This window comes from Neopsephotus bourkii, unplaced genomic scaffold (assembly GCF_033783945.1).
Source record: "Neopsephotus bourkii isolate Nb327-2 ecotype Australia unplaced genomic scaffold, CSIRO-AGI_Nbou_v1 NB_1328, whole genome shotgun sequence".
Taxonomy (NCBI): domain Eukaryota; kingdom Metazoa; phylum Chordata; class Aves; order Psittaciformes; family Psittacidae; genus Neopsephotus; species Neopsephotus bourkii.
The window spans coordinates 2,463,506-2,487,673 of record NW_026901808.1 but is presented as its reverse complement, the minus strand read 5'-3'; the positions used below and the strand labels follow the sequence as shown (position 1 = coordinate 2,487,673).

The 24,168-nt window shown below is 44.3% G+C and overlaps 1 protein-coding gene and 1 long non-coding RNA gene across 4 annotated transcripts in view; both read left to right on the top strand.

The window, feature by feature from the left end:
• The window catches only part of LHFPL3 (LHFPL tetraspan subfamily member 3), a 250,533-nt gene extending 228,778 nt beyond the window's left edge, over nucleotides 1–21,755 (top strand). For all 3 annotated transcript variants that reach the window (XM_061366327.1, XM_061366325.1, XM_061366326.1), the window contains one exon: nucleotides 19,015–21,755. Coding sequence is in view for 1 of the 3 variants with exons in the window: in XM_061366325.1 (XP_061222309.1) it covers nucleotides 19,015–19,043 (29 nt within the window). In the remaining 2 variants the exon portion in view is untranslated. The remainder of the gene's footprint in view (nucleotides 1–19,014) is intronic.
• On the top strand, nucleotides 14,166–17,069 carry LOC133219186 (uncharacterized). The gene is made up of 3 exons (XR_009727371.1): nucleotides 14,166–15,573; nucleotides 15,719–16,737; nucleotides 16,938–17,069. It is a non-coding gene; the product is annotated as an uncharacterized LOC133219186 (long non-coding RNA).
• Nucleotides 21,756–24,168: the final 2,413 nt, after the last annotated feature.

Genomic DNA, 24,168 nt, shown 5'->3' with positions numbered 1-24,168 from the left:
TGCTTGCCATAACAACTTCACAAACAAGCTGATGAAGTGTGAGCTAGCTAAGTAAACACAGCTAAGTGATGTGTATTAGAAGTTGTTTGAGATGCCAGGCTTAGAGGTCTGTGATGAGTATTTTATGAACTCCAGCGGGGTGACAGGGCAGATAAACAACTGGAGGAAGTGGCTGATGCACCAGAGGTTTGTGCTGATATCCAGAGGTACATCTGCAGGCTAGAGAAAGGGGTAGACAGGAACCTTGTGAAGTTCAATACAGGGAAACTCCAAGTTACGCACCTGGGGAGGAACCCCATACACCAGTATATGCTAGGGGCTTGCCAGATGGAAAGCAGCTTGGTAGGAAAGCACCTTGGGTCCTAGTGGACACCAATCTGACCATGAACCAGCAATGTCCTTTGGGGTGGAACAGGTCCACAAGATCCTCCGCTCAGCACTGGTGAGGCCACACGTGGAGTGCTGTGTCCTGTGTTGGGCTCCTCAGTCCAAGAGATGTGGCCGTACTGGAGAAAGTCCAATGAAAAGCTACTAAGATGATGAAGGGACTGCAGCATCTTTCCTATGAGGAAAGGCTGAGAGATCTGGGATTGCTCAACCTGGAATAGAGAAGGCTCAAGGGAAACCTTATCAGTGTGTATTAAGTATCTGATGGGAGGCAGTAAAGACAGGCCAGGCTCTTCTTGGTGGTGCCCTAGGACAGTTAGAGACACAACTTTTGTTGTCAGACCAGGCACAAACTGTTGTGCAGGAAATTCCACTGAAACATCAGAAAAGAAAACACTTTTTTATGGTATGCAGGGTCAACCACTGGAGCAGGCTGCCCAGAGAGGTGGTGGAGGCTCCATCCTTGGAGATACTGAAAACCTGACAGAATGCGGCCCTGAGCAGCCTGCTTAGCTGACCCTCCTCCAAGCAGTGAGGTAGGACTAGGAACCCCAGAGGTCCCTGCCCACCTCTGCAGTTTCCTGAGTCTATGACACTGAGACAAGAGAAAAGCAGAGGAGTGGCAGGTAGAAAATATGAATGTTGGTATAGGGTTTTGCAGTAAAAGGTTAGTAAGACACAATGGTGCAAAAATCTTGGAGCAGATTCTCCTGGAAGACATGCTAAGGCACATGAAAAACAACAAGGTGCTTGGTGACAGCCAGCATGGCTTCACTAAGGGGAAATCCTGCCTGACCAATTTGGTGGCCTTCTATGATGGGGCTACAGAACTGATGGACAGGGGTAGAGCAGTTGATGTCATCTACCTGGACTTGTGTAAAGCGTTCGACACTGTCCCACACGACATCCTTGTCTCTAAATTGGAGAGACATCAATTTGATGGATGGACCACTCGGTGGATAAAGAACTGGCTGGATGGCTGCACACAAAGAGTTGTGGTCAATGGCTCAATGTCCGGCTGGAGACCAGTAATGAGTGGTGTCCCTCAGGGATCGGTGTTGGGACCGGTCTTGTTCAACATCTTTGTCGCTGACATGGACAGTGGGATTGAGTGTGCCCTCAGCAAGTTTGCCGATGACACCAAGCTGTGTGGTTCGGTTGATACGCTGGAGGGAAGGAATGCCATCCAGAGGGACCTTGACACGCTTGTGAGGTGGGCTGATGCCAACCTCATGAAGTTTAACCATGCCAAGTGCAAGGTCCTACACCTGGGTCGGAGCAATCCCAGACACAGCTACAGGTTGGGCAGAGAAGAGATTCAGAGCAGCCCTGCGGAGAAGGACTTGGGGGTGTTGGTCGATGAGAAAATGAACATGAGCCAGCTTCAGTGTGCGCTTGCAGCCCAGAAAGCCAACCGTATCCTGGGCTGCATCAAAAGGAGCGTGACCAGCAGGTCGAAGGAGGTGATCCTGCCCCTTTATTCTGCTCTTGTGAGACCTCACTTGGAGTATTGTGTGCAGTTCTGGTGTCCTCAACATAAAAAGGACATGGAACTGTTGGAACAAGTGCAGAGGAGGGCCACGAGAATGATCAGGGGACTGGAGCACCTCCCATATGAAGATAGGCTGAGAAAGCTGGGGCTGTTCAGCCTGGAGAAGAGAAGGCTGCGTGGAGACCTCAGAGCAGCCTTCCAGTATCTGAAGGGGGCCTATAGGGATGCTGGGGAGGGACTCTTCATTAAGAACTGTAGGGACAGGACAAGGGGCAATGGGTTCAAACTTAAACAGGGGAAGTTTAGATTGGATATAAGGAGGAAATTCTTTACTGTTAGGGTGGTGAGGCACTGGAATAGGTTGCCCAGGGAAGCTGTGAATGCTCCATCCCTGGCAGTGTTCAAGGTCAGGTTGTACTAGGCCTTGGGTGAGATGGTTTAGCGTGAGGTGTCCCTGCCCATAGCAGGGGCGCCGGAACCTGATGATCTTAAGGTCCTTTCCAACCCTAACTATTCTATGATTCTATGATTCTATGAAACAGGTGTCCCCATGATCACCACTGCAGCAGCAGAAGTGTTGCAGCCCACCCCATATACAGCCACATCACAGCAGGAGGGGGGCCTCTCCCACTAATTCTGTCTTAGTTGGTCAGTAAGAGCTGATGCAAGTAACGCTCTGTAAAATAAACCTTGTCGCAAGGAGCAGACAGCTTCACACCCAACCCTTGGGACCACCCATCCCAAAACCAGTTCCCTTGCTGGTGGGCACCAACATTGCCACACTCCCCATCCCTGGAATTTAAAACTTCAATAACTGCAGATGTGCTTTAACTTGTGTTGCTTTAGTGGATGCTTCTGGTGAAACAGCCACCTAGAAACTGATGAAGTGCCAAAACTGTATAGGTAAGAGGACATGAGAAGAAATCAGATTTCTTTCCTCCTGTGTTTGGAGCCTTCTTTGTCCCACCAGCAGCACATCCTATGTGGGAAGCACACCTGAGCTCTTACCTCCCTCTCTAGGTTTTGTCTGAGATGTTGGCTGTTAGCTAAGGATCCTGACACCAAACTATTTTGGCACAGCAAGGTGTTGGCTTTTGCAAATTTTACACAAATTGCTGTGAATCATCAGGAATGTTTTATAGATAAAGTTTCTGAAGTTAAAGAGACCACGTTTTAATTTAATGCCTTTCATCTGTGCATTGCAAAACAATAGAGAAAAACACCCCAAATTTTTCAGATAATCTAGTAGAGTTTAATCTTTCCTTTTTTTTTTAATGAAGTCTGGTAGCTTAGAAATAGTTTAATGAAGGATCCTAAAGTTATTATTTTTTTTCATTTTGAACATTTAATAACGGTCTCTGGCATATTCCAATTTTACATTGTTTCGAATTGTATCAGAAGTAATGTTCATTAATTTTCTTAGTAATGCCACTTCCTTTGCCATTGCCAGTATTGCTGTGAGCGAGTCGGTGACTCTAGGTACAGCAGTCCCCTCTAGCGGGTAAAATCAGACCGGCCCAATTTTGCAGGACCTGCTGCATCCTGCCCATTAGCACTGGCTGGAAATAAAAGCTTTGCTTTTCTCCAGGGTACCCTGACGATTCTGAGTCGATTTTATATTTTTTTGTTATTATTGTGTATTTACGGTGTGTTATTTTTGATCTGAATTATCACAGGAAGGAGAGAGGGGCACAAGGCTCAGGTTCAGTTCCTGCGTGTGAACCTTCCCTCAAAGCAGGTATTCCCTCCACACCCTAGAAATCCTCCTGCTACAAGTGCCATCAAAACTATCAATTTCTGATTGAAATGCCTTATTTCCACCAAACATTCTGGAAGCTAAAATTGTTGTTTTTAATCAAAAGCTGACAGGTGATTCCTGAAGGACAGGTTGACCAGAGATCACTGCCCAGCTCCTGGCTCAGCAGCTCACATAAACCCACTTCAAAACCATTTTCTGATTGAGAATTATGCCTTTTTGTGGTATTCCACTCTTCTGTGACCAAGAAGCAGTGATGTTTAGGTTTTAGGAAGCCATTATGGTCAATAGAACAAAGAATACCCTGTCCCCAAAAAACAAGGCTGCCCATTTGTTACAATTCTGTTACGAGGCAGATATAAGGGAGAACTGTTTCTAACACCTCCCATCTCTTTCTCACTTTTCTTTTTCATAACTGTGGTAATGTTTTTAATTAAGTTAAAAGAGGATGTTGCACCAAGCTCCTCAGCAGCTTCCCGAATTCTGTGATCTATCCTATCAGTCGACTGAGATCAGAACGCTGTCTCTGCTGGTACCACGTGCACTGGGTGCAAGCCACAGATATTTGCATGAACAGATTTATCTCTTAAAAATATTTCTTCTTGGCTGAAGCATAAATTGCCTTTACCCTAATGCACTAGGTAATGAATTGCATTTGAAATATGTTTATTTTTAGCAAATAAATGCTAATGGCAGCTTGCTGTTAAAAATAGACAGTATACTTGGCACAGAAATAAGGGCTGGGGAATCTTTCTTCCCCTGAGCAGTTGAAATGCCCTTTGTGTAAGTCATCTGGGGAGAAAGTGTGATGTCCCTGTGGAATTTAGTCCCTCCAGCTGGGGAAATTGTGAACAGCAAAGCACCACTTGTCACCCGAGACCTGGCTTACAAATAGCCTCTGCGGTCCAGTGTCCCCAGGGGGCTGTAGTACCTCCTGCAGGGCAAGGGTGTAGGATGGAGACAGCACCTTCTTCCTTTCCTCTCTCTCTTCTGGACATCAGTGGGTGCAATATGGGGTTTTTATGTGCCTCCAGCCTGCCTGGCTGCAGGAGCATTTTGGCAGGGGGAGTGTATTGGGGTTCCCGGTGTTGCTGGCTCCCATTCCTCCTCTCTCAGCAGCTGCTGTGCTGAGGCTTTTCCTAATGACTAAGTAAAATTTCCCTGGCTGCACTATAAGCCCATTACTTGTCACATTCCCAAAGAGAATGATTTATCCCCTTCCTTTTTGCAGCAGCTTTTTCATAGTTAAGGGTGTTATGTCCAGTAAGTTTCCTTTCCTCTAGACTAAACAGCTCAATTGCCCATGTTTTCTCTTACATTAAGATTTCCAAGGCTTCTCATCTCTCCTGTTGCTATGCTCTTGTCTGTACCCAGTAGGTCCACTTGTGTCTTACAGTGTAGTGCCTAAAACCAACCATGCAGCTGAGGCCTTGCAGAGTAGACTGGTAGATAAATTTTCCTGCTTGCACATCCCTGTCGGGCACTTGTCTTTGGCTCCATGAACTCGTGGTCAGTTGATCCCTAACATATTTTGTACAACTCCTTCTTCCTGTGCACATATTGCTACTGGATCATCCCTACATCACAGCACTAGAAATGGCTCCTTTGAAGAGAGGTGATGCTAACCTTCCTGTGGGAAGTTTTCAGTCACAGACAGGGAAGTGTTTTAGGAGTGAAGATGTGACACAAGCCTGCTTGTAGAGTCTCAAGTCAGGACTGGCAGCTGCCACCATTTCACTGTGGGGTTTTCTGTCCCCTAAATTTGTACAAGACACAAGCCCTGCTAAACAGAGATTACAAATCTAATTTTGAACATTATTTTCCAGCATTTTGCTTGTAAGGTGGATTCAAGAAGGGCAGCATCTCCTTCTTGCTGCCAAAAGATGGAACACACTGAGCTCTAGCCAAAAAATGCTGCCTTCATTTGGCAAAAAGGACCCAGTTTTCATGGAGGACGAGACAAGAAAGCCTAGCTTGAGCTGCTGCTGTTTGAAAATTACCTGAAAATGCTGCAAATTATAAGCTTAACCAGGGAAATCCCCAAATCCTGAAAAATAACCTAGTAAATATGACTTATTTATCAAGAGAATGTTCTAATCTTGGTGAAAAACCAAAAAAATCCCCATGGGAAGTCTTTGATAGACCCACAGTGCTTCTCATTATCATCTTAGGAGTTCAGTTGGTTCTAGAGTCAAAAAAAAAACCCCAGAAAGTTCCAAAAGGGTTTCCAAGAGATGTAGATTGTAAGATAAAACATGACTAGGAACCTAGGTAAAAAGTACTAGTCTAAGAAAAGTAAAACTGATTCTTTATTTACTGGCTTTATAATTGCCTGGGACCAAACCCATTGCTTCATAATTCTTAACTGCAACCTAAACTGGGGTTATAATAATCAGAAGTCAGGAATCCCAATTAAAGAAGATTTACCCACAGTGGCATGTGTTTCATTAGCAGGTGACATGAAGAATCAATATTTTATGACCTGCCACATATTTGAGTCATCTGTCATGTGTTATCCTTACATGTTGAAGTTATTTGACAGCTCTAAAGCTGAAGGAAGCAAAACAGAAAAGAAGGTTTTTGCTGGTGTCACTTTCAGATAAATTTAACAGGCAATAGTCTACAAAAAGCAATTAAAACACATTGGTCTCTTATTACAGAACAAATTCCATTCTGTGAGGCCTGGGGGAAATGCATCTCATAAAATTTGCTATTTTTATATAAGACAGCACAAACTATCCTTTCCCTGCATGAAAAAAAGGGAAGAATAAAAGGCAGAAATGCTGCCTCTTAGCAATGTGCAGATGAATACTGATTTTGGCACCTTGCATAATAGGGAAGCAGAAAGATCCACCTGCAAAGCTTCAATACGTGTCTTCTGCTGGGGTCCAGCCACTGAGTCCTCAGCTACCACAGCCAGGGGAACCACAGACCTATATAGGAACCTACCCATGTGGAAGATACTGCATGCCTGTTGTCCAGATAAAAAGCACAGCAAAGAAAGGAGATCAGATTATACAAAAAGGAGGAAAAGCTGAAATGCCTGTGCAGTTACCTGCAGTTTCAGAAATGTCATGACTGCTCATGCTGGTTTTATTGCCAGTTCCAGCTCTGAATCAGACATTGTACTTGAATCGCAGCTCTCAAAAAAAAACCCCGCATTTGTTCCTCATAATTGCAAAGAAAACCCCTGGCTCAGGAAATGTGGGGTAAATAAGGCAGGAATCAGACTTTTCCAAAGATCATGTTTGTGCGTCTCTCTGGTTTGCAGTGGTTTGTGGCTCATTAAGGTTCTCTGGAAAACAAGGACTTCATTTCACGAGCAGTGTTGACAGGATGTGTCTTCTCCCTCTCCTGGTGTGCACTAAAAAGGGAGATGTTTTCATTGGTCTAAAATTGCCAGTTTTCAAAGTAGCCAAGGCATTTTTTATCAGAGCATTTTCTTTCATTTTCCACATCCTCCTAGAATAACTTCTTTGATGCAATAAAAACAAGAAGCATCCAAGAAAACTTCAATCTCAACAAATTGGTATTTTGCACTGAAAATCTCTTCAATATAAAGTTCCTATGGGCAATACCAGGAATGCCTGGGAAAGTCAAGAAATGTGAATAATGGCATTTTTTCCTGACTTCAAGCAATTGATAATCTGAGATTTTGCTAGCAATGGGGTTTGAGAAACACCTTGGTGAAGAAAGAGGGTGGACACCCAGTACTGCAGGGGCTGTAGGAATGACCAGAAAGCTCATCTCCAGGGTTCAATGACCCATCCCTTAGGGAACACCATGAAACAACCACATTTACCTCACCACAACCACCGCTGATGCTTTCCATGGTGTTACCCATATGGAGCAAGCCCCTGCACCACCACAGATGCTCATTCCATGGCACTGGCCTCTATCAGCATCGCTCAGAGGCAGCCCAAGATGGGTGCTAGGCCACCTCTCCCTGGTCTGTGCAACAGAGGCTCAATGTCCTTGTCAGGCACAACAGGACTAAAAAAAAGCAGGTTTTTCTCTTTCCTTGAGTTTCTGCTCATGTTTACATTTGCTTGGCTCACCCCAGATGCAAGGACTTTGCAGCAGTGATCCCCTGCCCTGCAGTCTCAGAAACCCACGCATCCTTTGCTCTTCCCTAGGGCTGCGGCGACCTGGGAGGATGTGACTGCTAGAAAAGGGCTCCAAATTAGGAGATGTTTCAGTGTCTGAAGCAATGAAATATTTAATCCCTGCTCTCTCTTGGATATGCATCATCACAGATTTACTTATCAGCTGCTCACTGACAGCAGCAGCTGACAAGGACGATGACAACTGACATACATTAACCCAGCTGCACAACACAAGCTATCACTCCAGAGCAGAAATCCATCATTATTATTTAAGCACCAAGGTGTCTCAGTTGGTGCCTGATACCATAGGCAGGCGATCCCTGCACTGAAAAGTCGACATTGCTGGGGTGTGTCAGAGGTGAGGTGCTCTCATCTGAGCCCTGGTAGCCCCAGCACAGGCACCAGCAGCATCAGTCCCAGGGCAGCCCAATGCTGAGGGTACACGTAGGGTCCCCTGTGCTCCCACTGCTGACCTAGCCATACCTTGATAGAGGAAAATAAGAGGGAAGGATGGACAAGAAAACTTGTTTAGGGGGTGGAAGGGTAGGAGCCTTTCTTAGAGCTTTGCTAGAGCTACCCCAGCAGGATAGCACATTACACCCTGTACTCAAGGCTGCAGGTAAAGTGAAAGGGTTATTACACAGCTCCTCAGGGAGTGCTGCTGTGGATGTTCACTGTGCAGACCAGACTTGTTATCCTTTTGTCTAAGCTTCACCCTTTTAACAGATGGGCTTAATTTCTGAGCAAATCTATATCAGTGTCTTCTTTATCTAATGGGTTGCACTGAACTACTGCTGTTCCTGAGGAAGTACTGACTGAGCTTTCAGGAAGGCTGGTGAAATGGGGGTCTGGTTTGAGATGGCGGGGTGGGGATTTTCCCCCTCCCTGTTAGTGGTTTCCACCAGGTTGGTTGCTTTTTGAGAGCACCCTGCTGTCTCTTGCTGTTACAATGGCATCCTCACCTAGATAGGTGGCATTAACTAATGGAAATTGTCCATGTGAATCAGGTGTAGGGAAGAAGGGGGAAAGAAGCCACCAAGGCTCCTAAGCACTGGAGCGGATCTTAGGCTGTATGAGGTTTGATCCTTCTGGAGGACAGAATAAGGGAATGCAGCACCACATGGATGCCACATCCAAGTGTCAGAAGGTTCTGCTGGAGAGTGAGACCTTGCAGAAAGAGCTGCCCTTCAGATGGGCAAGAGACACCACAGGTTGCGAGTGAGGTTCATATGGTTAAGGCTTCTGTATTCACACCTTCATATAGACAGGCCTCAAGGATAGGACCAGAGAACACTATGTAGTGAGATGTAGTGAGATGCTTACAGACTTATTTATTACCTGAAGAGTTATTTGTTAGTGTGTGTTGTGAGGACATCCCATACCAGAGCCATAACCAGGAGGGGCAGTGTGCGGGAACCACAGCAGCATGCAAAAATGGGACAGTGGGGGGAGTAGGAAACAGCTTTGAGGTGGCACTAGGCAGATGAAGTGATGCTGGGTGCAGAGGGTGGCATAAGGGGAGCACCTCTGTCTGCCAGGCCCCTGCAGGAAGTGGGAAGAGATGAGAGCCAAGAGCTTCCTTCCAATCATCAGCTCCCACACATGGGAGGAAGGCAATGCTCTGTTCATTGCCATCACCATTTCATGTGCACAGCAGTTGCTAAGGCTCATGCCTTAAACTGCAGGGCTTGCTGGACACGCCAGGTTATTACCTCCCTATTCTGATGCAGAGGAGAAGGAGCACAACCAGGACGCTGTATCAGTCCTGTCATTCAGGGCTACTGCAAACCAGCCTGCATTCCTGCATGCTTTTCAGCTAGCAATTCCCTAACATAGCCCTCCCTTCTCTATGGAGGGATTTTTTTTCTCTGCCCTGTTAATCACAGTCTGCCTTCTGTACTGAAAGCTCTTCAGGGAAGGAGTCTCCTCTTTTGTAAGAATGCACATAGCACTCCTGCAGCAACTCAGAAAAATGTTTAAGGGAGTAATATAAATTAATAGCAATAATAAATCTTCATATATTGTCCAAAGCCTGAAGAATCGGCTTTGCAGTAATCCGGCAGGACAACTGGAAAGGGAAGATGACTGAAACAGTGCCTTCATGAGCATCCAACATGCTCCTTGCCGCACATCAAACAGGTTTCCATGATGGATGGTGGTCACCAAAAACCTTGCCCTCTCCTTAGACCCTGGCTTTTCCATCTCCCAAATCCAGCCTTTGCTTAAGCTGGATATCACCTAACCTCATAGAGATCTTTTCAGTAGTTTGACACGTTATCTCATAGCCTTGGAAATTATTGTGGGCCTTAGGCACAGCCCAAGATATTTCCTGTTTGCCTAGAGAGTATATAGCCAGTTAATCAGTATTCCTGTGCTCAGGTAAGCTGATCATTAAACCACAGTTTTGAAACCTCAGACTAAAGCTTCTTCAGATCATTATCTTTATGTTTCCAATAAACTAGTAACTTGGCACCTGGATCTTTTTCAGAGGCACAAGTGGGATCAATGTTCACAGCAGGTTTTGATTGAAACCCAGCATTACAGCAGCCAACCACTCCAGGAGGAGTGTGTGTTCTGGGTGAAGGACCCACAGCCTTGCCTTGGCGAGCCCCTGCTCCAGATGTGCTCTGGACAAAGCCCTCCAGCCACAGGGCCCTTCCCCTCCACAGTGAGCCCCAGCAGAGCCCCGCTCCCAGCCCAACCCTACCCACTCATCACATTCTCTTTCTCAACCAGCACAAATCCCTACAAAGAGAAAGTTTGGAAAACTTTTGGAAACCCCTGGATGTGCCTTTGCACAGCAGGGAAGCGGGTGGGATTTGTGCCGTGCTCCCAGTTCACACAGCTTTGGCACTGGCCGAAAAACAGAGGAATTAATTTCACACAATGAAAAGAAAGTTGAGAAGTTTGTATTATTCTGCAGCATGTAAGGTTCACCATCACTGATGGTTTTCACTGTGTTTTCTGAGGTGTTTAAACTGAACTTCTTCTGTATGTCCTAATTATTATGTTATAATCTAAAATCGGCAAATTATTTCAGGAAATGCCATTCACAGAAATGTCATTATAACATGCCAGAATGGCCAGACAACTGTCACAGCCCTCCTCCTTTCTGCCAGGAGGAAAAATCCTCATTATCTGAATTGGGAAATCATTCTGAGAAATCCAGTCTGTTGAAAAAAAAAGGAGCAGAACTCCATTTGTGTCACACCACTAAAATAATCCCCATCGTAGCAGCTTCCTTATGCAGAGATTCTGGCTGGCGCCTTCAAGAGTCTGCTTTAATATCTTGGCTTTCTCCCAGGGCTGAACTCCTACTCTGTCTCTGCTGCACAGACATGCAGGCTCAAACCAACGTGAAGCCTGAGCACCACACTCAAATGGGTGACTGGCTCTTCCCAAGCTCAGGCTTGCTCACAGCTCCCCGCAGGTGACGCTGGCCCTGGCACTGCCTTCTGCCCTCCCTGATGGCCGAGACAGGACAAGTACAGCTTTATACTAATGTCAACAAGGTTTGTTTTCCCAGACCAAATGTGTGCCAGCGTCAACTTCTGACATTGCCCAGCACAAGAGAACCCCTGGAAGATGGAAAGCTAATGGAGCTAGATATAAACTGATAGTAACAAGATAAAAACCCCTTAAGAGTACACAATAACAATCCAAACATTTTCTGGCCAAGCTGCCCAGGATCTTACTGAGGTACCTCCAGTTCCATGGCTGGATCCTCAGAGGGGCTCGCAGTAAACAAGTACAGATCAAAGTTCATCACATTATTAAACAAAGACAATGCAGAGCCTTCTGCAGCTGCATCTGATCACGTGGCTTGAAGGCTGATGAAACAAAGAAATATACCTCTGAATCCTCTGGGTTCCAGGAGAGAAACTGAAAAACAACTCCAGCAAATGTGCAGAATATAAATAAAGTAAAATATTTTCTCATTAAACAGTTAAAGAACAGGAAGAGTTTGGGCACCACTGTTCAGGGACTCCTGTTTAGTGACAGCAATTTATTCGGCCATCTGGGCAAAGAAAAGACTGCAGCAAACCACACGGAGGAAATAAAAATAGATGAACAACAAGTAACTGATTTTGCTTGACTCGAGCCTACAACTCTGCAGAGCAGGAAGCTATTTCATGTGAAAGACATTATTGATGAAGTCATTTCAGCTTCTCTCCAGTCCTTCCAACAACATACTAGATCTCCCATGCCAGCAAACCTGTCTGGAGACGTGACTCCCATCCCAAACTTGCCAGAAACATCACCAAGTACAAAAAACAAATTGATGAGCCTTCTGGAAAGGGACCACCAGAGGAAGGAGCGTCTCTGTGGTGCTCCATAGTAAAAGAAAACTCTTTAGGATTAAAAATAGGAGTCTTTTTGCTGTGTTTGTTCATTATTATAAAAATCTTCCTTTCCTTGGCAGGCACAGAACAAATATTAAGACGGAGGAAAACACTGCCCACTGTTCAGCAGGATCTGATCACTGCATCTCAGTGTTTCGGTACCCACCTTGAGCGGACACACAACCTCCTCCCCTGTTCGGCTGTGTGTGATGGTAGCAGAGGGGAGGTGGTGCCTGCTCAGGAAGCACAGCACTGCAGCGCCAGGCTGTCCAGCTGAGGAACCCAAAAGCTGTTGGTAGCAAGGCATGGGTAGCACAGCCATCATCCAACGGAGCCCTATTTCCATCAGCTCAAACTGGTGCCAGCAGATGACAGGGATGACAGCTATGACTTGCTCCATCCTTGGAGAGGTCTCTCTTCCCTCTGCCTGTTGCTCTCCTCCTGTTTTTCTCACCGACACATATGTGGTATTCTTGGAGCTGCATTCCAACCAGAGGAAAGCCACCTGAGCCAGGGATTAGGAAGGGTGGCAGGGAAGCTTGAAGCCTGCCCCTATTCAGGATTTCAGAGCTTGTCACTGCCACTGGGTTATATTTAGCTGTAGTTGAAGGAGGATCATTGGCAAATGAGAAAACTGCTTTCTTTAATTTGCTCTAACCCTGGTTCTCAGGATCGGCAGTCAAAATTCACCTGCTCCCCTAGACATGGTCTCACCGACCAGAGCAGCTAACCTGATTGTCATAAGTATCTTGGCTCACCCCTTTCCACCAGGCCGCCCTACTCCTTGCATTCCTACATCAGACCCTTAAGAGCCCTTAAGCTGTCTAAGCCCCCCACGGCTGGGGTTGAAATCTTAGACCCACCTTCTAGAAAGCCATTTCCTCCCCCATGAAGGCAGTCGTGGTGCTCAACTGCACACCCCAACAGCACTAAAAATACCCATCCTCAAGCTGTGCTCAGACGAGATCTTTGACAGCCTGTTACAAACAACTAATCCAAAACTGCCTAATAATTTGATATTTAAGGCTGAAGATTATCTCCTATGCGTGGGAAGTAGTTTCTCTCTTCATGTCTCCATGCATGCTGTTAATCACTGTGCTCAGGATAATTATAACTCCAGGATTCCCACACCTCACTTAGTCCATCTCAGATTTTGGCCTCCAGTCTCACCCAGGTTTATGGTCCCACAGGAGCCAATGGCCCTCATCCACCCTGGGAACTGCCCTGAGATTAAAGCAGTCACACCATGAGGGCTCTGTACCTCTTCAAGGACTACCCAAAGCTGCACAACCGATGCCTGACTCTCAGAGAACTGACATTATGTGAGATAGATACAATTCTAAACCCAATTTCTTCTCTCTCCTCCCAAGAAGTCTCCTCACCTTTCTCAACATTTCCATCTGAAAGAGAACAGGCACTTGAAGACCTCAAGACCACAAACGGGTATTTCAGACCGAAAGATTGTCCTGACACACCCTGGGCTCCACACTTCATTTCCAGATACACCTCTCTGTTGATAACTCAGCACAGGCTGGTCAGACTTAATTGCTCCATCCTTTCTTTTTCTTTAATCACTTTGTCTTGACAACCACAATCTTCCCTGAAGTATTTTACTTACTGTCCTAACAGCTTCAAAACACATTCTATCTGGAGAAGTAAGAGACAAAAGCCCAGAACATAATGATTCCCTGCCGTGTCACTACTCTCCCATAGCACACTGCCTACAGACAAACAGCCTCTGAACTGACAGCCATTTCCTCCTGTCACGTGTCAGTCTCCACACACAGCAACAGCAAAAGGGGAAAAAAGAAATATAAAAATAAATTACATTTTAAAACTACAAGGATTGGCCAGAGCCTGGCAGGGAAGGGCAGGACTTGGCCAGCAGGGTGGTCACTGGCAGCATTAAGCATGTATTCTTCTGAATGACAGTATATGAGTTGCTGATGTCAAAGGTCTGTCCAGCTGTATGTCATACATGGATACCAGCAATCTGGACTGATCTGGCTGGATCCTTCAGTGTTTTTCTGTTTCTTCTTGGAAAAGCATGTCTAACAAAACATCATGCTGTCTGACTCATTGCCCTCATGGCCCTGCAAGCGTCCCCTCAGATGCTAAAAATGCCCTTTTGCTGCCGTGATGTGAGCCTGGTGCCTGCAAAACAACCCGGGCCACCTTCTGATAGACATTGAGAAAATTCTTGGATGCTCTTGCAACCCTTTCCTACAGCCCTGGGAACACTTCCTACAGCTTGTGCCCAGGAGTTCAGCTGCTGCCACTGACAGGGTGCACAGAATACCACCCAGCAGATGGAGGGAGCCCCAGCATTCCACTCAGCTCTGGCTTCACGGGGCTTAAAAACCTCATCAATTTTTATGTGATTCAAGTCTATTTTATTGCAAGGAAGTGCTGCAGCAGAAGAGCCAGCTCACACCCTTCTGCTGAGATGAGCTTCTCCTCTAGTGCCATGCGGACAAAACCATCACACAGTTTCAATACCAAAGTTTTGTCAAAGTTGTAGTAAGTCCTCAAGGTTTGCTGTGTACTGTCCTTAACCCCTGCCCTCTCAGGTGGTCTTCAGTAGCTGTAATGCCAGATCCTGCCTGCTGGATTGCCAGAAGAAGGGGGAAATGCACTGCGGCAGCTGTGGTGTGGACAGGTCATTTATACCGTTTGGTTGAGAAGATGCTGAGCAGTGAAACACTGAAATAGGGCTGCTAGCAAAACAGGTGGGGAATTTCTGTCCGTTCTTCCTTCCATCTTCATAGGGCAGCCATGTTCCCCCCTCACTGAGTCTAAACTGCAGGTCAGGGGCAGGCACCAGAGAGCGTAACAACCTCACCTCCTGGCTACACAGCTATTTCCAGGACAATCTGTGGACAGCGTCCCCAAAACATTTGCTAGGGTTTCAGCTTGGATCACCAGGACTCTTACAAGTGTGGAGAGGACCCAAGTTGGTGCCTGGCTGCTTACTGATAGCACAGTGTTTGCTCTGGGTGGCTCTCTGAGCAATGCATAAGCAGCCCCCCAGTGAGGCCAGGGCAAAGGATGCTCAGTGCATCAGGAGTGAAAAAGCACCCAGGGCGGGTAGGCAAAAACTTACAAGACAAATGGGAATACACATTATTCCACTCTCATCACGTGGAAAACAAAATCATTCTCTTGGGCCACTCAAATAGGTTTTGTTATGTGTTATAAATGGAATATCTTCAAAGAGATGTGACTATCCAACACTGGCTGCCCCATGCAGCTAGGCATTTGTCTGCTTTTCCTGCCTTTTATTACGCACATCTGGATATCGCCCAGGCCCTGTATGCATGTTGCTATTTGAATTTCGGGGTGCAGTAACTACAAGTGGAGTTTTAACACACTTAGCATTGCACCAACCCTGATGTAAACAACAAAACCACCTACCTGTGGTTACAAGGAGCTGAGCCAGGTCATAGGCAGAAAGGCAAGAACTCCGAGCACCTCATTAAAACTGAACATGTCCAAATTTTTCTGGCCTACTGCCTGGGCAGCAGTGTTATCCAAGGTGCCTCAGCATGTCTGCTTTCAATTGCAGACTTTTCGCAGTAATGTTTCTCTTCTTCATCTCCTCCTGTACACCAAACACAGTGACAGCACTCAAGAGAGATAATGTTGCACTCTAGGCTAGAGGAATACTGTGGAGGTGCTGGGAAGAAATCTCTGGTCCTTCATTAGCCCATGGGCCTCTGCCAGCTGATGCGGTTTTGCAATAGCACCAATGTTGGTGTGACCATGAATGCCAGTTGCTCTTTAGCTCAGTAATTGTGTGTGTTTGGAGACAGAAATAAAAGATTAACTCTTGGAAAGGTGCTATTTTCCAAATGCCACTCAAATAAATGACAAAGAAAAGTACATAAATACGGCTGGTGACAATTAGTGGTGTAAGGTGTTAAGAATGTTGGAGAAAATATGTATTCAGACCTAGAAGGTCTGTCTTTTTCTGTATGATTACTATCTACCTGACTGCCTTCATAGTAACAGCATGTAAGGGACTGTCTCAAATTCAGTATGTGCTTCATACCTTGGCAGGGAGCAACCTGGACATTTCCACATGATTAATCTTCAAAACAAAGAAATATAATTGGCATCTCTCTGAAACTGTACATAATCACTAAAATGTGCAAATCACTCCAGGCTGACTCTTCCCTAGCTCTGCAGTCGACAGAAGCGACTGCTTGAGTTGAACGGGTCAAATATGAATAATAACAGTGTTGTCAGGATTTGAGCCTAACAGGCAGCCTGTCAGGACTTTAAATAGAGAATTTAACAGCAGAGCACCTGGGTAGTTTGGGTAATACGGCTTTCATGAAGGCTGCTTTCATTAGCTGATTTCTAGGCAACAGCACTAGAAAAGGGTTGTAAGTACCTCGAAGAAAGGAAACTTCAAGGAGTCAAAAGCCTATGATGTGATATGAAGCAGACTGAGGGGTGTTGGATGTGAATTACTTATTTCTGCCTTATCAACTAGGCACCTTTGGCATTTATTAAATTTCCTTTCCCTTTGTATAACACTTGTGCACAAAATTTGTCAGGAGAACTAATAAAGGTTTCAGTATGTTACAACTGAGACACTGAGCACTGCTGGAAATCCAGTAAGTGCTGTTAAGGATTTGAATAACACAGGTAGAATCATAGAATAGTTAGGGTTGGAAAGGACCTTAAGATCATCAAGTTCCAACCCCCCTGCCATGGGCAGGGACACCTCGCTCTAAACCATATCACCCAAGGCCTCGTCCAACCTGGCCTTGAACACTGCCAGGGATGGAGCATTCACAACCTCCTTGGGCAACCTATTCCAGTGCCTCACCACCCTAACAGAAAAGGTACATGAAACTGTGATTAAAAATAATTGAAATAAATGGTTTATTCAGTTTTATTAAATTTAGATTGTTCCTAGGAGTATCAGGGCATATGCTCCTCATCATGCAACTTTGGCTTTCCCTGGATTTCAGTTTAAAGGGCTCATAAAACCCCATATCTCACTTAGCAGATAAACAAATTGGACCCTAAAGCACCTTTTCTTTCTTTTTTTTTTATCTAGTAGTGCTACTTACCTGTATTAATAATTACCATACTAATTATATTAGTAACCATATTAGTAAAATACACCAAAATTCCTGAACCAGACCATTTTTAATAGATTTTATTTATCACAAATGTGTGCATTTCTCATCCATTGTTTATCCTTGATTTTTGCTACACGTTTAAAAGGGAGAAGGAAAGCTCATGGTGCTTTCAATAGCAAGTTTTATTTTACAGTAGGAAACTACCATCCCCATTACATACTCGCATCATAAGAATGTTTTTGCTACAGTGAGCACTATATTTCACATTCATTTTCTGACAAAAGCAAAACTGATCCATTTTTCTTCTGCAGGGCCCTTCTTAGCTCAACTTACGCTTTTTGCAGTTTATTTGTTACTTTCTAGTCTCAGCAACATCAATTAAAAGTTTCTTTGTAAATATATCTGGACTACACACATATGTTGGGTAGTTTGGGCTATAATTTTCCTCCAAAACAAATTTTTCTTGAAATAAATGTCAATTTGTTGGAAGATGATGGGGAAGCAGGCACCAGGGTCTGCAGCTGAAGGGGTAGCCATTGACTGTCTCACCAGTTCATGATACCACAACCGGAGCTCTCAGGTTGGGTATCCTGCTCTGGAGTGTCATACACACTGGTGCCTGTGGGTGAATTGGCAGTAGGGCAAGCTGATCAGGAGAGTCAAGGTGTGTGAGAGATTGGTGGGAATGGGAAAAAAATGGCGACTCCATATAATGATGTAATGGGGGACAGATATATTTCTTTCAGTCTTCTTATAGTAACATTTTTAAGAGTTTCTAGTTCTGAAACTCTCAGTTCACTGTCATTTCACAATGAAATTCATTCTTTTGTTTTTTGTTTTCACAAAAGTTGTGGTTCCCTCCGAGTTTTGCATTCCAGCTGTATCCTGCAGAGTCCACTGTGTTACGATGATGGGAGTGGGGTTGTGATGAAGGTAGCTGTCCTCTCCCCCAGGCTTGTAGGACCTGTGGCCAGTGACCCTTTCACAGAAGGCAATGGGGTGGCTGCCTGCCAGATAACTTCACGGTTTAGTCTGAGTGATGCAGGAGAGTTTAGCGAATGATGAACTTGCAGAGCTCTGTTGGTGCAAGAAGAACCTTCTGTTCAATGCCAGATGCTGGCATTGGATTTTATATTTACATGTACGGGGGTACTTGCAAATAGACTTTCTCATTAAGACCCTGTTCCGAAGAGCTGTCTCCAGTGCCAGTATATGGGCAGTAACCTCCAGTAAGGAGGGAGGAGCCTTCATCGCCCTGTTTGCAGGGCCACTGCAGCCCCTGTCTGCTCTCCTGCATATACAGCTCTGTTTACAGTATATGGAAACTGGATGGGAATTAGTTTTGAAGGGAGAGTTTGGGTTGAAAATACGTCTGTCCCCACTGCAGTATGCTCCTCCAGAATTCAACACAAGGGATTATTTTGCCTTGTTTATGAATGGAGATTGTGTTCTCAGGGGAGTGAAGGAAGTTACTGATACAGAACAGGAATGGCAGGATTTTAACTCAATTCATGATATTCATCTAGCAAATGTCATTCTTGCCCCATACACATTACATATTTATTTTCATATTGTTCAAACTTCGGATTAAATAATCTCCTTATTTTGACTCCCCGTCGATAAGCTGATAAAAATCGGGTTTTTAAGAATTCCAGTTTAGAAACCCTTGTCATATCTGAAGATTAAACTTGCCACGTTTCATGATAAATGGAAATGCAAATAATTAAGTCTATTAAAATATTGATCAGAGGCTTGCCCTGAGCCAAGCACAGCGTGAACATCTTTATGTTTGCTGGCAGTAAAACAGCTTCTCTCTTCTCTCTGTTTTGCACAGTCCTACTAAGCCAATCCTCACTAGAATGAGCACAAAACAAAACGAATAACAGCTTTTGTACATCAACATTAAAATGGGAAGAAGCTTGGGAAAGGGCCTCCGACAGAGAAGAACGCTGATGAGTGCAAAAATGCCTGATGGGTGAGCACCACCTTCTAAATATAGATCAGCCAGACGTGGAAGTGATTTTCAGAAGAGAAATGCAATCATGGATTACACACCAGCTCATTAGAAACTGTTGCTGAATACAGCATCCAGAAGACATGCATGAAAAGTCGCATTTGGGGAATAAATTAAAAGGGGTGTAGTTGTTGCTAGATAAACATATGTAATATATATGCATTGAAGAGGTTTGTAAATGTCATTTTTTTATTCAGACGGAAAGCAAAAAGCTTTAAAACCTTTCACAGTAGAGAGGCAGTTAACTCCAGACTATTCCTATCCCAGTAGCCAAGAAGCAGATAGGACATCTCTCTTAAATTAGCATTTATAAATAAACTTTCTGAATGTTTCCATCACATAGAGGGAAAAGCATAACTTTTACTGCTGCATTGCTGCACTTCATCTACTTCACTGTATAATAAGTTGACTAAAACTGTAAAGCTTCTCAATTTTTACTGCATATGTGTTCCAATTAATCTATGTCTGTAACAAACTTGAGACTGAAAAATTATTTCTGACCTATATTCTAGTTCTGTGAAGCATATATACTATAAGGTATGTCTGAATATCATGATACTATAATTTCCCAAGACGCATAGAATTGTTTGCATTTGAAGTGACAAAATAAAAGCACTGATTTCTTTTTCTAACAGGAGAAAGTAATTTACCCCTTAAATGTAACATACAGCTGCTCACTGCAAGGGCATTTCTATTCTTTTCCTATAACCGCTGAGTGACATTCTGTGGCCCATGCTAATGCCAGTCAGGTGAGGTGATCCAATGGTCCCTTTTGGCCTTAATCTCAATACATGAATTAAAAGATTGGCAAGCAAATACATGTTGCAAACAGCTGTGTGAGGGCCAGGTGTGCAGAGCTCTGCGACACTGGTGGGGTGATGCTTCCTTCCACATGGGGCTCTGTGGGTCACTTCTCAAAGGGCACCATCATTGCCAGAAGCCACTGAGCAGTTAAACAAGGGAGGCACAGGGTATCAAGAAAGACCCCAGGGAAAGGCCTGGATGCCAAGTATCAGGCACAGAGCAGTGGAGGGAAGCAGGAACACCCTTTCCTCTGCTCTTCTCTGAAAGGTCTCAGCATGGCATGCCTTCTCCTGGCGCACGACCAGGTAGGAACACGCTGCTCCCTGCATTTTTCCCCTCCTCTTCTGCATATCAAAGCTGAATACAGCCCAAAATGAACACTCCATTGCTAAAAAATCTTTAGATTGCTTAAGCCTGTTGCTTCATTCTTTCCCTTTTGGGTGAAATGGCTAAAATAATAATTCATTGCTAATGTTGATCCCAAATAACACAATACACTGAAGGCATGAGTAAAAAACCTGGGTTTTAACTACTGGCTGCACAGTAGAGATTATTGCAGGATTTAGTGTATGAATCTCAGAAAAAAATATTTTTGAATGAGAAATTAAGTTTAAGTGAACTTAAGTCAATAAACACAGGGAATTAGAGAACTCTTCCATCTGACTACCAAGGTACCCGTGGTGCTCCTTGTCTTAGAGACTAAACACTGATGTGGATGTCTGCCAAGTAAATTTATGTGTGAATCTGGCAGCATTGTCGGGGTTTTTAAGTTGTTTTAATTCAAATCTGCTCTTGTAACAGCGCATAGGAGACTCTTCTCCTGACACCTGCAGGACCAGCATTAGAGCTGGCCAAAAAACCCCACCCAAATCAATCAACCACCATAAACATATTCCCAGTACCTGCTGCTGACTTGAAGGAGATGCAGGTTAAAATGAAGTAGTTTACACCTAAGGCTGCATAAGCTCATTAAGGTCCCACTTCTGACAAGTTTTTAAATCAGTGATTAGACCAACCAATGCCAGCTGGAAAACGCACATCCTTAAGGGCCGGATGCATTAGGAGTCCCTGTTAAATGGCGTCTCAGTAAAGCCCATCCTCATTCAACTGCTCTTGTTGGCTCACAGCCGCACTCTCACCTCCAAAGCCAAATTCCGAAGGGTTTACTATTTGGATTTGCTATCTTATCACTGTCTTCATTTGCTCCTTAGATTTACCTCTATCCCACGTTATTGCAGTCATGGCACTTCTGCTGTGACAGAATCACTGAAACAGGGTTTCTCTGTATTATGTTAATTTGCTATGGACTACTAAGTTTTACCAAGTTTTGCATCATGGTGACTGTTTAATGTAAAATCCCTTTCTAAATATATACGAACATTGCAAAAAAGGTGTCATCACAAGACCTCGCAACCCTGCCAGGGCAGCGTGGTGAATATGTACCATCTGTACACAGTCAGGAGAGACATACCAGAATGTCCATCACTAATTGTTGACTCAGTATGAATAGTATGTTTTATAGTTTTAAATGTTCCCCCTTTCACATCCCAATCCATTGTAACTTGTCAATTGTAGTGGTTTTTTTTAAGTCAACAAACTGTAAAGAAAACTGTTGAAATACCTGATTTTCTGTAAAAAGTAATAACAATAATTTTTGTTACTTTAAAGTATGCTTGGTATTAAAGTACCTAATAAAGTTCAACAATGAATTTTGTAGCATACTAAAATAAAGCGTGATAGTGCTTTTCTCCAGCTCACCTGTGGTAACGGCTGCTGTTGTTGGGATTACTGTCCTCCCCCAGACACAAGCCTGGCTGCCTCCTGCACACCTGCACCTACACAGATCCCTAAGATATGTAAAGACCATGTAAAATCTGATCCCTTATTGAGTGCAGAGATTTCTATGTATGAATCATATTCACAGTGTAAGAATCTTGGTAATGCCTGACTATGCATTTATGGACAACAATATAAAGTTCCTGATTACTTTGGTATAAAACTTAGTTTATAGCTAGAGAAAGAAGAGTGTAAATTATTAGAGTTAGTTACAGTTAAATTGAGAACTGCCAGGTTTGTAGGACGGTGAAGTCCTGTTCATTTTTACAGGCAACACATCTCAGTTATTCCTAAATAGATTGGAAACCTCAAAAAGTGATCAAACAAGTGATTTGGAGGACACAGTAAAGTTCAGAAAGTGGTTCCTCCTGGCTTCACTGCATGGAGAAGAGAAGGCTGCATGGAGACCTCATAGCAGCCTTCCAGCACCTGAAGGTGGCCTATAGGGATGCTGGGGAGAGACTCTTCATTAGGGACTGTAGTGACAGGACAAGGGGTAACAAGTTAAAACTTAAACAGGGGAAGTTTAGATTGGATATAAGGAGGAAGTCATTTACTGAGGATGGTAAGGCACTGGAATGGGCTGCCCAGGTAAGCTGTGAATACTCCATCCCTGGTGGTCTTCAAGGCCAAGTTGGACAGAGCCTTGGGTGGCATGTTTTAGTGTGAGGTGTCCCTGCCCATAGCAGGGGCGCTGGAACTAGTTCATCTTAAGGTCCTTTCCAACCCTAACTAGTCTATGATTCTGTGAAGTTACACTGGAGCCATCAGGGGCTGTCACAGACCTACATCATCCCAGAGCTTGCACCAAAAGGTAAGTACTTTCTTGTCAAACTGTATTTGCCTCCATGATGCTGGTACAATGGTATCGGCATCTGGAGATGATCTGGAAATGATTGTGACTGGGGTCTAATTATTCCCAAACTCGCACACTCTGCCATCTATCAACTGGAGTAACAGATCAGCTGCCCTCACACCATCCAGCTTCCCCTGTTCTGCATAGGAAAATGTAATGCTGGGCCCAGCAGCTTTCTGCCCATTTCACTGTGCTACTCCAAAGTCCTTCAAATATTTACAAGTTCCAATAGTTTCAGATGATTCTCTGATGATCTGAAATGGAGTAAGAACTAGAAAAAAATCAACTAAAAAAACAAACCAAAACAGATTTGTCCTGACTGGTTTATACACTGAAAAGCCAGACATATGCTGGGTAGCTTCTGAGGCAGTGCCAGAAAGCAACATGGATTCTTTTTCCAATGAACTGAAGCCTAGAGGTTTACACATTTCTCCTTTCCAAGGAGCTCTGCACAGAAGGGAACAGCTTTGCCTGCTGCTGGAGTAGCTGGCGGTACCTGCACACGAGTCATACTTGCAGCCATTCCACCTTGATCTGTGACTTCCATTAATATTTTGAGAAGAGACTTTCAAGGAAGGCCCAAAATTCTGCAGAAAGTAGAATATGTAGTTTAAAAATTCATGCTCTTCCCTTTATATCAAGCATTAGTCCCATACTGCTGAATACACAAAGCCAAGGCTTGCTGTGATCAGATACCGCCTTGACACTTTCTATTACCCATCTGTCTCTCTTAATTTTTTGCTTAGTGTCACTTTATACTGCCTTCTGAAATGCCTCTTGCATTTTAAAAAGTAAACTGATATATCCTCCCCTTCTTCCAGATTGTCCCCTAACACCACTGAGGGCACTTACATAGCTTTTCCACTTCACAAAGTCACACTGTCTGTGCAAGAGACACATTTATGGGGAATAAAGTATAAGCAGCCACATTGCACTCATCAGCTCCCAAGAGGAGCTGTGGCCTGTAATTGCCTATGAGACACTAAAAAGCTCCTTTCTTTTTGGAGCAGTTCCAAAAGTTGCTGCAAAACACTTCCCAAGACCGCTGGTGTGAGACCAGCCTCCAAGTTTGAGCATCAGCGGAGGGAAAGCAGCCCGAAAGATGCTCTATAAAGCTGTGAACTGGGGCTTTGAATTTACTGCCACAAACTGGTTTTAAATTAGCATAGCAACATGGATAATTACTCCTCATTTTTTGTCAAGTACAAGTTAGCTTTATATTAGCCTAACACAGTTGTAAGGATAATTAATAAGTAAAATTATTTACGTATTAATAGTTGTTAATAATAATTATTAATCTATTACCTTGCTATTTCTTGGGGGCGGGGAATGAAAGCTTGTCACATTCCTATGGGCTAGGCTGGTGTCTCTTTGGTATGATTACCACATATTCAACAGTTTAACAGCAGAAGATGCTCTAGGATTTCAGTTACACTACCAGCTACACAGACTCAGGATCTCCCCATCGGGTCTTAGCA